The sequence below is a fragment of the Scylla paramamosain genome, chromosome 39 (assembly GCF_035594125.1).
Source record: "Scylla paramamosain isolate STU-SP2022 chromosome 39, ASM3559412v1, whole genome shotgun sequence".
NCBI classification, from domain to species: Eukaryota; Metazoa; Arthropoda; class Malacostraca; order Decapoda; family Portunidae; genus Scylla; species Scylla paramamosain.
The window spans coordinates 12,117,382-12,129,881 of NC_087189.1; the positions used below are offsets into that span (position 1 = coordinate 12,117,382).

The 12,500-nt window shown below is 45.5% G+C and overlaps 1 protein-coding gene and 1 long non-coding RNA gene across 2 annotated transcripts in view; one reads left to right on the forward strand and one right to left on the reverse strand.

Annotated features, from left to right (window-relative positions):
* LOC135092186 (rhodopsin, GQ-coupled-like) overlaps positions 1 to 7,342 on the forward strand; it is a 95,564-nt gene extending 88,222 nt beyond the window's left edge. The window contains exons 3-4 of the mRNA XM_063990481.1: positions 1,766 to 1,864; positions 2,979 to 7,342. Coding sequence (XP_063846551.1) covers positions 1,766 to 1,864; positions 2,979 to 4,781 — 1,902 coding nt within the window. The 3' untranslated portion in view covers positions 4,782 to 7,342. The remainder of the gene's footprint in view (positions 1 to 1,765; positions 1,865 to 2,978) is intronic.
* Positions 7,343 to 9,167: 1,825 nt separating this feature from the next.
* LOC135092187 (uncharacterized) lies at positions 9,168 to 11,798 on the reverse strand. Its single transcript, XR_010262788.1, has 2 exons — positions 11,556 to 11,798; positions 9,168 to 9,473 (listed from the first exon to the last, which is right to left on the reverse strand). It is a non-coding gene; the product is annotated as an uncharacterized LOC135092187 (long non-coding RNA).
* Between the last annotated feature and the right edge of the window lie 702 nt (positions 11,799 to 12,500).

Sequence of the window (12,500 nt, forward strand, 5' to 3'; positions counted from 1 at the left end):
TATTATTATTATTATTATTATTATTATTATTATTATTATTATTATTATTACTTTTCTTTTATCAACAACCCAACATCAATTTCAAAGTCACATGTGTTAAGGATCTGTTTATTATTTCTCTCCCAATTTATGTGTCTTTTCACGAAACAATTGCAAGTAGACTTTTTATTTATATTTACTTATTTATTTATTTATTTTTAGCATCAGTCTCAATGTCCCATGCATTAACGATTTGTTTATTGTTTTCTTCTCCCAAGCTATGTTATTTCAGCTAACAATCATAACTAGCCGGTGTATATCAGCAACCTCCCATCTGCCCAAATCATTAACATCTCTCTATTAACCAACTACCAATTTCATAAGCAACTAACAACCATCCTGTAGTATATTAATCCCACTAACAACTTTCTATCTACTAACAACCTCTAACAATCCAACCAATCCATCAAACCACTCTTAACAACCTCATTAATCCACCAAACCACTCTAACAACCTCAATAATTCACCAAACCACTCTTAACAACCCTGCCAATCCACCAAACCACTCTAACAACCTCAATAATCCACCAAACCACTCAAACAACCTCAATTATCCATCAAACTACTCTAACAACCCAATTATCCACTAAACAACTCTAACAACCACAATTATCCACCAAATACCACTAACAACCTTGCCTTACCTAAAAACCACGTCCAACAAGCACTTCAAGCCATCAGCGACACTATCAACCTTCTAGAGATTAAATACCAAATCGCCCTTGTTCGTCTGTGTCTGTTACATCAGCTCACTAGATTAACAAAGGATTATCACTCGCCAGTCCTCTGTAGCATTTCACGATTCACTGCACGGATATTTAATCAGCTCGGGTACATTTTAAACGAATTAATTGATTTCATTGTAAAATTAATTGTTAAATCAGTTGGCTTATGGGAATGTGTGTGTCCGTAGGGGAAGCTACTAATGAGAGAGAGAGAGAGAGAGAGAGAGAGAGAGAGAGAGAGAGAGAAGAGAGAGTCATCATTTACCACAGTCAGGTTGGTTCGACGTGGAAATCAAAACGTTTATTTTTTTATGGGATTAAATTCCTTTCTATCTTACTTTGTAGGATTGAATTCCCTTCCATCCTTATCGTTCTTCGGCCTGGACCTCACCTGCGTCTGTTATCCTCTCTCTCTCTCTCTCTCTCTCTCTCTCTCTCTCTCTCTCTCTCTCTCTCTCTCTGGAAACTCTCAAGATTTACCAAGAAAGAAGTCTGCAATGAATTGGTTCAAATTGTGCGGAAAAGTTAAATATTTGGCGAAAGAAAACGGCTAGTGTGAGTTATGGAGAGTATAGAAAACGAAGTAAGGTGGAGTGGTGTGTGTGTGTGTGTGTGTGTGTGTGTGTGTGTGTGATGAATAGTAGAAGTAGTGGTGGTGGTGATGGTGATAGTAGTACTAGTAGCAGTATTATTATTATTATTATTAGTAGTAGTAGTAGTAGTAGTAGTAGTAATTGCTGCTGCTGCTGCTGTTATTGTTGTTGTTGTTGTTGTTACAGTTAGATAGCAAGTCAGTAAGTTAGTCAGTAAGTTGGCAAGCAGTCACACACACACACACACACACACACACACACACACACACACACACACACACACACACACACCTATCAACAACAACAACAACAACAATGATAACCACCAGCAACTGCTTACACTACAATTGACGACATTCTCTCTGGTGTTTCTACCGACAGTCACAGCGCCACTCTCTCTCCCACAGACCCGCACCACCACCCACATCCTTCTGCTCCACCTCGGCGTGATCGACCTCCTGCTGGCCGCCATCTTCCTCTTCGCCCTCTTCCCGTCATTCCTGAAGGTGAGCCGCGGGTGCAGACGAAGGGGAGTGAGGGAAGAGGGGGGGAGAGGGAGGAGGAAGAGATGGGAGGCGTCTGGGTGAGGGGAAAGGAGAAGTTAAAGGGGAGAAAGAGGAAATGAGGACCGGAGTGAAGGGTAAGAGAAGGGCACCGAGAGAGAGAGAGAGAGAGAGAGAGAGAGAGAGAGAGAGAGAGAGAGAGAGAGAGAGAGAGAGAGAGAGAGAGAGAGAGAGAGAGAGAGAGAGGAAAAGAACAGGGAAGGAAGACAAAACTCGAGAGAGAGAGAGAGAGAGAGAGAGAGAGAGAGAGAGAGAGAGAGAGAGAGAGAGAGAGAGAGAGAGAGAGAGAGAGAGAGAGAGAGAGATGTGGCGGAAGATGGAGGAAAGGAGCGGGGAAGGGAGAGAAGGAAAGGACAGGCATTGGAAGGAGGTGAAGGAGAGGTGATGGAGGGGGAGGGGAAAGGAGAGTGGGAGTGGAGGGAGGGGAGAAGAAGGGGAGGTGTTCCTGGCTCACGGAAGAAGCAGGTGTTCCAATAAAGGTAACAAGGGATTCACGCTGATATTATCTTACCATTTAGATTATTACTTTAATTTTATGGCCGCAGCGATAGGTGGGCGGTAATGGCGACGGGGAGGGGGTGGGGTGGGGTGTTATTAGCCTCACCACTGTAAGGCTCAGCGGGGCGATGTGCGCGGCGGGGTGCTGTGTGGGGTGCTGCGCTGGGGCGGGCTGAGCACAGGAGCCTCCGGGTTGATTTAATGAGGAGTGTTAAAAGCGAGACTCAGCAGGGCGGCGAGACGAGGGATGGGAGGGCGCGGCGGGCCGGGCCGGGCCGAGGAGGGGAAGGGAGGGTAGGAGAGGGGAAGGGAGGGGAGAGGAGGATCGGGGCAGGAGGGGGAGGGATGAGACATGCAGTGTGGGAGATGCCGGGAGGGGCTGGGCGGTGCTGTGGACAGGGGATGTGGAGGCTGTGGTGAGGGGCACGGCCTCCTCTGACGCAATGCAGGCATCAGGGGGACGGCGGGCGGGAGTTGGGGGAGGCGTGGAGGGCAGGGCGTGCATGACTACACTGTATATTTATGTAGTACATTTATACTGAACACGTGCATGTTTCAGGAGGGTTGGCTGAGCGGCGCGGGGTGCTGGGTGGCTGGCGGGGCGTGGGCCACCCTGCACGTGGCCGCGGTGTGGACGCTCACGGCCCTCAACCTGGACAAGTATGTGGCCATCGCGGCGCCGCTGCACTACGCCCGCTTCGTGTCCCCGGCGCGGGTGGCCGCCGCCGTGGGCGTATCATGGGTGTTGGCTGCCAGTCTGTGCGCACTGCCCATGGCGCTGCCGGGGATGCGCGGCGCGCCGCAGCCTCCCACAGGATGCTCACTTGACCTCGCCTCGGCGCCGCCACTGCTGGGCCGCTCCTACGCCTTCACCCTGGCCCTGCTGGGGTACCTACTGCCCGCCCTGCTGGTGGCCACCGCCAACTTCCGCATCCTGGTGATCGCCCGCCACCACCGCCACCGCATCGTGACAGCGCTGTGGGACGTGACGGTGTCTGCCCAAGCCACCGTCACGCCCCAGCGCTCACACTTCTACCTCAGCCGCTACCGAGGCCGCTCCGCAGCCACCACTGTGTGTCACCTGGTGGGCACCTTCCTGCTGCTGTACCTGCCGCCCGCCGCCTGCGTGCTGTACGAGGCCGTGGCGCGTGTGCGTCCGCCCCACACCCTCGTGCTGGCCAACCTGGTCCTCCTCACCCTGGCGCCCGCCATCAATGGCTTCGTGTACGGCATCAAGAGCAAGGTGCTCAGGAAGAACTTCAAGAACTTCCTGCGGAAACGTCTGTACCGCAGCGAAGTGAACTACGAGATCCAGTCGCGCGCGCCGTCAGTGTCCGCGTCACGCCGGCCGTCGATGACGCCGTCCCTGTCCATGCCGCTCCAGCATAAGCTGCAGCGGCGCATGTCGGAGATCCTGGTGCAGCCCTCCGTGGCGGCGGCAGGCGACGCGGCCACCGGGGCGCCCCGCCTGGTGCGGCGGTCCTCCGAGCTCAGCATGCGCGCCCGCGGTTCCAGCTGCTCCATCACCCGTGAGACTCCCCCGCCGCGGCCACCCAGCTGCTCACCCCTCGGGGTGCAGGGTGATGCCTCGGCTGCGGCCAAGGAGGCGCCCACACCCTCCCCAAAGGCGGCCTCTCCCCCAAAGAGTCCCAAGAGTCCCAAGAGTCCCCTGATCCGCCCCTCTCGAGTGTTCCGCTTCCTGCAGCAGTCCACCAGTCTGGAAGAGAACCCCGGGGCCGAGGTGGAGGGCGGCGGGCCAGCCCTCGCCGCCACGCACCGCTCCTCTCTCAGGCGAGCGCTGTTCGCCCGCAACAAGCAGAAGAGCCTCGACTTTGAGATGACGAGCCTCACCCCGCACGACACCGCCGCGGAGGTTCCGCCCCGCAGTGCCTCCACGCAGGTGGTGGGAGAGCCGGCCTCTCCCTCCCTGGCGCGGCCGCTGCTGCTGGAGGGCCAGGCCCCGCCGCCGCTCTCTCCCGCCAGGAAGACCAAGCGGGTCTCGTGGTCCTCGGACAGCTTCTCGGACTCCCCAATGGAGTCTGACTCCGACGCGATGACGCCCACGGGGGCGGGGGCGGCGGGCCCCGGGGCGGCGGGCTCCATGGGGCCCCGCTACCGCACCAAGGCGCTGCTGCGACACAACGGCCTGCGCTTCCATTTCTCCAAAGTGTCGCTCGAGAGGATTGACTCCGAGGACACCCGCGCCCCGCCAGTAGAGATGAATGGGCCCGGCCCGTCCCCGCCGCCCACGCTCACCATGGTGCACCAGCCCGCCCTCCATGGCGCGCCCGTCACCAACGGCAGGATCATGTCCAGCCTCAACGGTCGCCCCAAGCTGCTGACGGCGGGCTTCCGGGACTGAGGCGCGGGGCTCGGCCTGGCGGGGCGGTACGACAGGAAACAATGAGCACAGAGAAACACTAGCGCCTCGTTGCCTCGCCCCGTCAGGTGTGCCCCGCAGCCCCGCCGCGCGCCCTGCCGCCGCGGCGCCACACACGTCATTCCAGCGAGTCAGGCCAGCTTACCTCAGTCCCGCCGCCAGGACGCGCCAAGGAAGACGGGACGCGGCACACGTTTTCCTCCCTCCACGCCCCCACGCCCACCACGGCACTCTACTCGAGCTTTCCTTTCGTCCTGCCCCCTCCCGGCATCCACGCCCCGCCCCACTGCTGACCCCTCCCGCCCTGAGCACACTGACACCCCGGGAGCACAAGGACGCCCATGATCTCAAGCGCTGACAGCCACGACGCTCTTCCTCGGAGGTGACGCGGCGCGGTGCCCCACCTCCCCCTCCCTATGCGTGCCCGGGCCGCGGTGAGGCGAGGCAGCCCGGGCCTCTATGTTCTAGTGAGTCTTTATGTTCTCTGTGATGGCGCCCTTCACTTCCCTTCACGCCCCTTCACTCCCCGGCAGCATGTTTCACCGTGCCCCTTCACTCTGCCCTGCAAACCCCCCGGGGCGTCCCACGAGGCGAGTGTCTGGCGCTCACTCGCCCTGGTAATGACACTTGAGTGTCTGGCATACGCTCGCCTTGTTGAACGCTGCTCCGGTTTGTCTACGCGCCTCAAGCAAACAAACACGCCCAAACTCCGCCATATTGATAACAAGGATGGCTCTGTGGTGCAGGACTGAGCTCGCGGCCCGAGAGGTGTGAGTTCGATCCTGGCTCACGGCAGCTTGTGGGTGGCAGGACTAGCGCGCTTCTCTCACCTCGGCAGGCGCCTTATGACCTTCGTGTTGCGGCGCGTTCACTCAACTACATGAAACGAGATATAGTAAACAATAAAACACACACACACACACACACACACACACATACAAACAATACAAACATATCCACACGATGACAAACTATCACAAAACAAAGTAAAACAAAAAAAAAACAAACAAACCAGCCAACCGTCAGTGTTCATCTTACGCCACGTTTTTTTCCAAGATGGCGGATCTGAGGCGTGTTTTGTTTGTTTGTTTACGGCGCGGTTGTTTGTCTTGTTTGTCAGGCGGAGGACGAGGGGCTGTGTTGATTTGTTTGCTGTGTAAGTAGAAGTTTGTGCTGTGTAGACGGCTTCTGTGTGTGTGTGTGTGTGTGTGTGTGTGTGTGTGTGTGTGTGTGTGTGTGTGTGTGTGTGTGTGTGTGTGTGTGTGTGTGTGTGTGTGTGAGGATGTCGTGTGCGTTTTTATATTACAGATGAGCTTCCTTCCTTCTCTCCTTCCATCTTTCATTTTCTTTCTTCCTCAATGTGTGTGTGTGTGTGTGTGTGTGTGTGTGTGTGTGTGTGTGTGTGAACCAGCCCTACATATACTTATTAATTTCTACTACTACCACTACTACTACAACAACAACAACAAGAACTACTACTACTACCACTACTACTACTACTACTACTACGACTACTACTACTATAAACAAAGACAATGTAGACACAGTAAACTCACAAAAACAACAAATACTACTACTACTACCGCTCCCTCCCCCACCACACCCCAACCCATGAAGACATTACAGTACCTTCACCACCCACTCACCCCACAGAGCTTAATAGAGTAAGAGAGAAGAAAGAGAAGATCCAGTTTACCACAGTCCTCCTCTTCTCAGGCTCCCTCAACCCCCGTTTTCTTTAGTAACGGAAAATGGGAAAAAAGGAGAAATCTGGCTCTATATTTTTTACTTAATTTTCGTACGTGTTAACTGGAGGAAATAAAGGCGAGGTCTGTGGTAATAGGATCTGATTCCCAGTAAGGTGTATAGCGTTGTATTGTGTATAGCTTGGCGCCAAAGTGTAGTACATATATCTATATTATTATGAATATATATACAAATTATTTATTTTATGTATATATCGTAGTGAACAAACCCTGGTGAAGAAATACTACCTGTTTACTTTCTTTTTTTTGTATTTTTTCTTTTTATTTGGTACATTATCTTTTATTATTGATATTAGCGTTATGTTCCGTAATGTTTCGTTCAGTTATGCTCCCACAAGGCGACACGAAGAGGGAAAGACACACGCTCCCGTAATGCATCAGATTTTTATTTTTTTATTTTATTTTATTTTCTTTTTTTATTGTGTTACCATTACGAGGATGGAAAGATTGAAATATTTGTCACAGGAATCTTTGTTGTCTTTGTTACGTAATGGAGGATTTGTCATGTCACTCTGTACGGTCATCACTTCTTTTTGCAGATATTTTCGTTCAGTATATTTCCGTTCTATAATGTTACGGTCACGGATTTTTTTTTCTTTTTTTTTTTATATATATATTTTCGTTCAGTATGTTTCCCTGTCTCAGAATGTTACGGTCACCACTTTATTTTCCTTCCAGTTATGTATATTTTCGGTCAGTGTATTTCCTCTCTTTTGTAATGTAATGGTCGCTACATTCTTTTTCTTATTTTTACGTATATTTTCGCTCAGTATATTTCCGTCTCATAATGTTACGGTCAGGAATTTTTTTTTCTACGTATATTTTCGGTCAGTATATTTCTGTCTCATAATGTTATGGTCACGAATCCCTCCTTTTTTTTTTTTTTTTACGTGTACTTTCGGTCAATATGCATCCGTCTCACAATGTTACGTTCACCAGATATATTTTCGTTCAGTAAATTTGTCTCACATTGTTACGTTCATGACTTTTTTTTTGTTTCTTTTCCGTTATCTTTCGGTCAGCACGATTATTTTTATAAGCTACAATTAAGATTTTCTTTTCACCTGCATTTTTTTTTACGTAAAGCTTCGTTCATTATATGTTCGTTTCATAATCTTACACTCAGGATGCTTCTTTTTAACGTCATTTTATTTTTCATAATGTTTCCGTCATGATATGGCGGTATATTTCCGGGCTGGGTATTTTTCATAATGTTACGTTCGAGGTACTTTATTTTGGAAATTTTCAGACGCATTTTTGTTTCATGATGATACGCACAAGAAGGAAGATAGGAAGGAAGGAAGGAAGGAAGGAAGGACAATAATTTTTTCTTCACAATGTCTAATTTCAAATTCAGAAACGCAAATGTTGAAGAAAGCACATTTAAGTTTCATAATGTTACGAATGAGGATGAAGGTGTTTGCATAATGTTACGGTGATGATACTTTTTTTTTCAGTCAGCCAACACTCTAGTTTCATAATGTTGCGTTCATGATACGTTTTTACTTTTTTTTCAGGCAGAGTATTTATTAAGTTTCATAATGTTATGTTCAGGACACAATTCAGTTTCACAATGTTACGTTCAAGACACATTCTGATTTCACAATCTTACTATCAAGACACATTTTAACCCAAATTATCATCTAGATCATAGTTTCATAATGTTACGTTCAAGATATTTCAGTTTCGCAATGTTACGTTCAAGACATATTCTAGTTTCACAAAGTTGCGTTCAAGACATTTCAGTTTCACAAAGTTACGTTCAAGACACATTTCAGAGTCAGAAAGTTTCGTTCATGATACATTTCAGTTTCACAAAGTTAAGTTCAATAAACATCAGTTTCACAAAGTTACGTTCAATAAACATTCTAGTTTCACAAAGTTACGTTCAAGAAACATTTCAGTTTCAAAAAGTTACGTTCATGACACATTTCAGTTTCACAAAGTTACGTTCAAGACATTTCAGTTTCACAAAGTTACGTTTAAAACACATTGTAGTTTCACAAAGTTACGTTCATGACACATTTTTAACCCAAATTATCTTTCAGACCAAACTTTATTTTCATAATGTTACATTCACGATATTTCAGTTTCACAATGTCACGTTCAAGACAACATTTCTATTTCACAATGTTACGTTCAAGACACATTCTAGTCTCGAAAAGTTACATTCATAATACTTTTTTTTTCTTCAAATATTCGGGCGGACCACATTTTAGTTTCACAATGTTACATTCAAGCCAACATTTCAGTTTCACAAGGTTACGTTCAGAACACCTTTCAGTTTCACAATGTTACGTTCAAGACACATTTCAGTTTCACAATATTACGTTCAAGACATTTTTTACCCAAACTGTCAGCCACACCACACTCTAGTTTCACAATGTTACGTTCAAGACATATTTCAATTTCACAATGCTACGTTCAAGACGCATTTCAGTTTCACAAAATTACGTTCAAGACAACATTTCAGTTTCACAATGCTACGTTCAAGACACATTTCAGTTTCACAATGCTACGTTCAAGACACATTTCACTTTCATAAAATTACGTTCAAGACAACATTTCAGTTTCACAATGCTACGTTCAAGACACATTTCAGTTTCACAAAATTACGTTCAAGACAACATTTCAATACCAGTGCCACGTTCAAGACACACTTCAGTTCCACAAAGCCACGTGCAAGACACATTTTTTTACCCGAGCTGTCAGCCACACCACACTTCAGTTCCACAATGACACGTTCAACCGAATTTATCACTGAGACCACAATTTAGTTCCACATGTAACGGGCGAGGAGGAAGAAGGAGTTTCCATAATGTAAGGTGCGGGTGGCCAGGAGGCAGAACACCGCGCCTCGCTTGAGTGACGGCACCACTGCTTCTCCAGATCATATTTTTGTACCTCCCTGTAAATATTAAATGGAGTATATGATGTTTGGGTGAGTTTCATTGCTTCCTGCTGCTGATACTGCCACCATCACCACCAACACCACCACCACCACCACCGTTATTTGTACTATTCCTGGAGGTTATGGTGTATGGGTGAGTTTCATCGCTTCTTGTTACTGTTACTGCCATCACCACCACCACCAATGCCACCACTTGTACTGTCTATGCTATATTTACTGTCACCATGATCACCACCACCACCACCATCCCCACCACTCCTTCTGTCACCATCAAGATCACTATTACCACTGCCACCATCAGTGTTGCTATCATTGTCACCACCACCACCATCATTACTACAGCCATCACCACCACCACCACCATCATCACCACAGCTATTAACATCACTACCACCACCACCACCACCATTATTACAACTAGTATCACCAAAACACAGCGTCAACCTACAAATAAAGAAAAAAAAGTAAATAAACCAGACAAGATTAGGTAAAGATGCGAAGATGAAACAGAATAAGAAAGAAAGAAAGAAGAAAAAAAAAAAGAAAGAAAGTAAGAAATTTAGCTGGGGTGACCTGGAGTAGACGAAGAGTTAACAAAGAGGAATGAAGACTGCTGATGGTGACAATGATGACATTTATCACCACCACTACCACCAGTACTACCATCATCATCACCACCATCATTATTCATGCAAATCAGAGTAGAGGGACTATTAAGATCAATCTCCTCTGAGCCCCACATAAAGCGAGTACTAAAGGATTGAAAAATGAGCCTGATGACAAAGGAAGATAAGGTGAAAAATGACAAGCTTACCTAACCAACTCTTTATGCCATAAGAATGTGGAAAAAAAAGACAGAAAAGAACCTGAATGAGGAAAGGTAAGGTAAAGAATGATATGCTTAACTAACCAACTCTGTATAAGGGTCTGAAAAAGTGACAGAAAACAATCTTGAATGACCTTTGCATGACCCTTATATGGATTTTGTATGGATGTTGTATGACCCTTGTATAGACCTCGTATGACCCTTGTATGACCCTTGTATGACCCTTGTATGGACCATGTATGGACCTTGTATGGATCTTGTATGGTTCTTGTTTACTGTAATGTTAGGATGTATTTTTTTTCAAGTGTAATATTAAGCAATTGTTAATCACTGCTAGTTAATGGGTGTTGAGTTAGGTTAGGTTTCGTTAGGTTATGATAGGCACGGTTCGATTAGGTTAGGTCAGGAATGTATCAATCGTCGCATTTTGATCCCTATGAAACGAAAAAAGCAGTAAGGAAAAATTCCCTTTATTCAGGGAAATATTTAGGGAATTTTCCTAATTTTTTTCCTAAGGTTTTCCGACGGGCGAGAGTGCAGACTTTGTGTACTAGACATAGAAATACAACAATTGATGCATTCTTTATTACTTATACTGTGGGTATTCTCTAAATTTCCCAAGTTACTAGATACTGCAGCCAGGTGGTACGTGACGACGGTACGGGACCTCCAAGTGGTACGAGATCAGATGAAGGTTGTAACAAGCTGTTGTATGAGGAAAGACAAGGTAAAGAAGAATAACATGCCTGCCTCACCAACTCTTCACGGCTCATCAACAAAATAAATAAATAAATAAAATAAATAAAAAAATAGATATAAAAAAAATGCTGGAAAAACAACACGATAAGTTAAGATGAAATAAAAAAAAATATGCTTGCTTCACCAGACTCTTCACTGCATAAGAAAATAAAAAAAAGAAAAAAAAAGACACTGGGAAAACAACACGATAAGGGAAGATACGGTAAAGAATAGCATGCTTCCCTCACCAAACTCTTCACTGTATAAAGGAAAAAAAAAAAAAAAAGAACAACGATAAAAAAAAGTAAAAAAACATTTCCCTCACCAAACTCTTCACTGTATAACAAAAAAAAATAAAAATAAATAAAACAAAATAAAATAACGATAAAAAAATAAATAAATAGAGTAAAAAAAATAACATGCTTACCTCGCCTCCTTCTTGGTCCTGGAAGAATAACATAAAAAAACTGATAACAAAGTAACATTAGATGAAGAGTGAAGAGTGATTTCCTTACCTCATCACTTCATAACTCCCACAAGAACGGACTCAGCAATAAAGGACAGTAAGGAAAACCACGTGCTTGCTCCATCCCTTCACTGTCTCCTCGCCGCTCTGCAAGGAAAGCAAAGACAGGTGAGCACTTCCAGCAGGTAACGAGGAAGAGGCGTAAGTTATCAGGTGAATATCTACAGTAATAAAGGAACAGGTAAGCGTGTCATTAAAGGATGCATGTAAGTAGATAAATAGATAGATAAATAGAGAGAGAGAGAGAAAGAGAGAGAGAGAGAGAGAGAGAGAGAGAGAGAGAGAGAGAGAGAGAGAGAGAGAGAGAGAGAGAGAGAGAGAGAGAGAGAGACAGACAGACAGACAGACAGACAGACAGACAGACAGACAGACAGACAGACAGACAGACATAGAAAGAGACATAGACAGACAGATAAAAACAAAGACAGACAGACAGATAGATAGATAAAAAGATAGATAAACAGAAAGATACATAGATAAAAAGATAGACAGACAGACATAGGTATATACATAGATAGATATTAGAAAAAGAAATATACACAACTAGAAGGATTTATAGACAAATAATGGGGGAGTTATCCAGTTAATATAAAAACCAATAAATGAATAATGGATGTCAACAGTAACTCTGACAGTTTACTAATGACTTTCTGGATGCATAAAATGTGCACCATTAATAAATAGATGAACAAAGCAATATGAAAATAAAATAATAAAAATAAATAATAACTCTTCTGTAAGGTTACGTAAATGACATCATGAATCAACAGTACACACTGAATAAAATTAATAAACAGATGGATATGTGAATGAACGAATAAATGAATAGATAAATGATATATATACACGAATAAGAACTGAATGCGACATACGTGGATGAAAGTGAATTAATGCACGGAGCGAGAAATAAAAAAATAAATAAATAAAAGAAAAT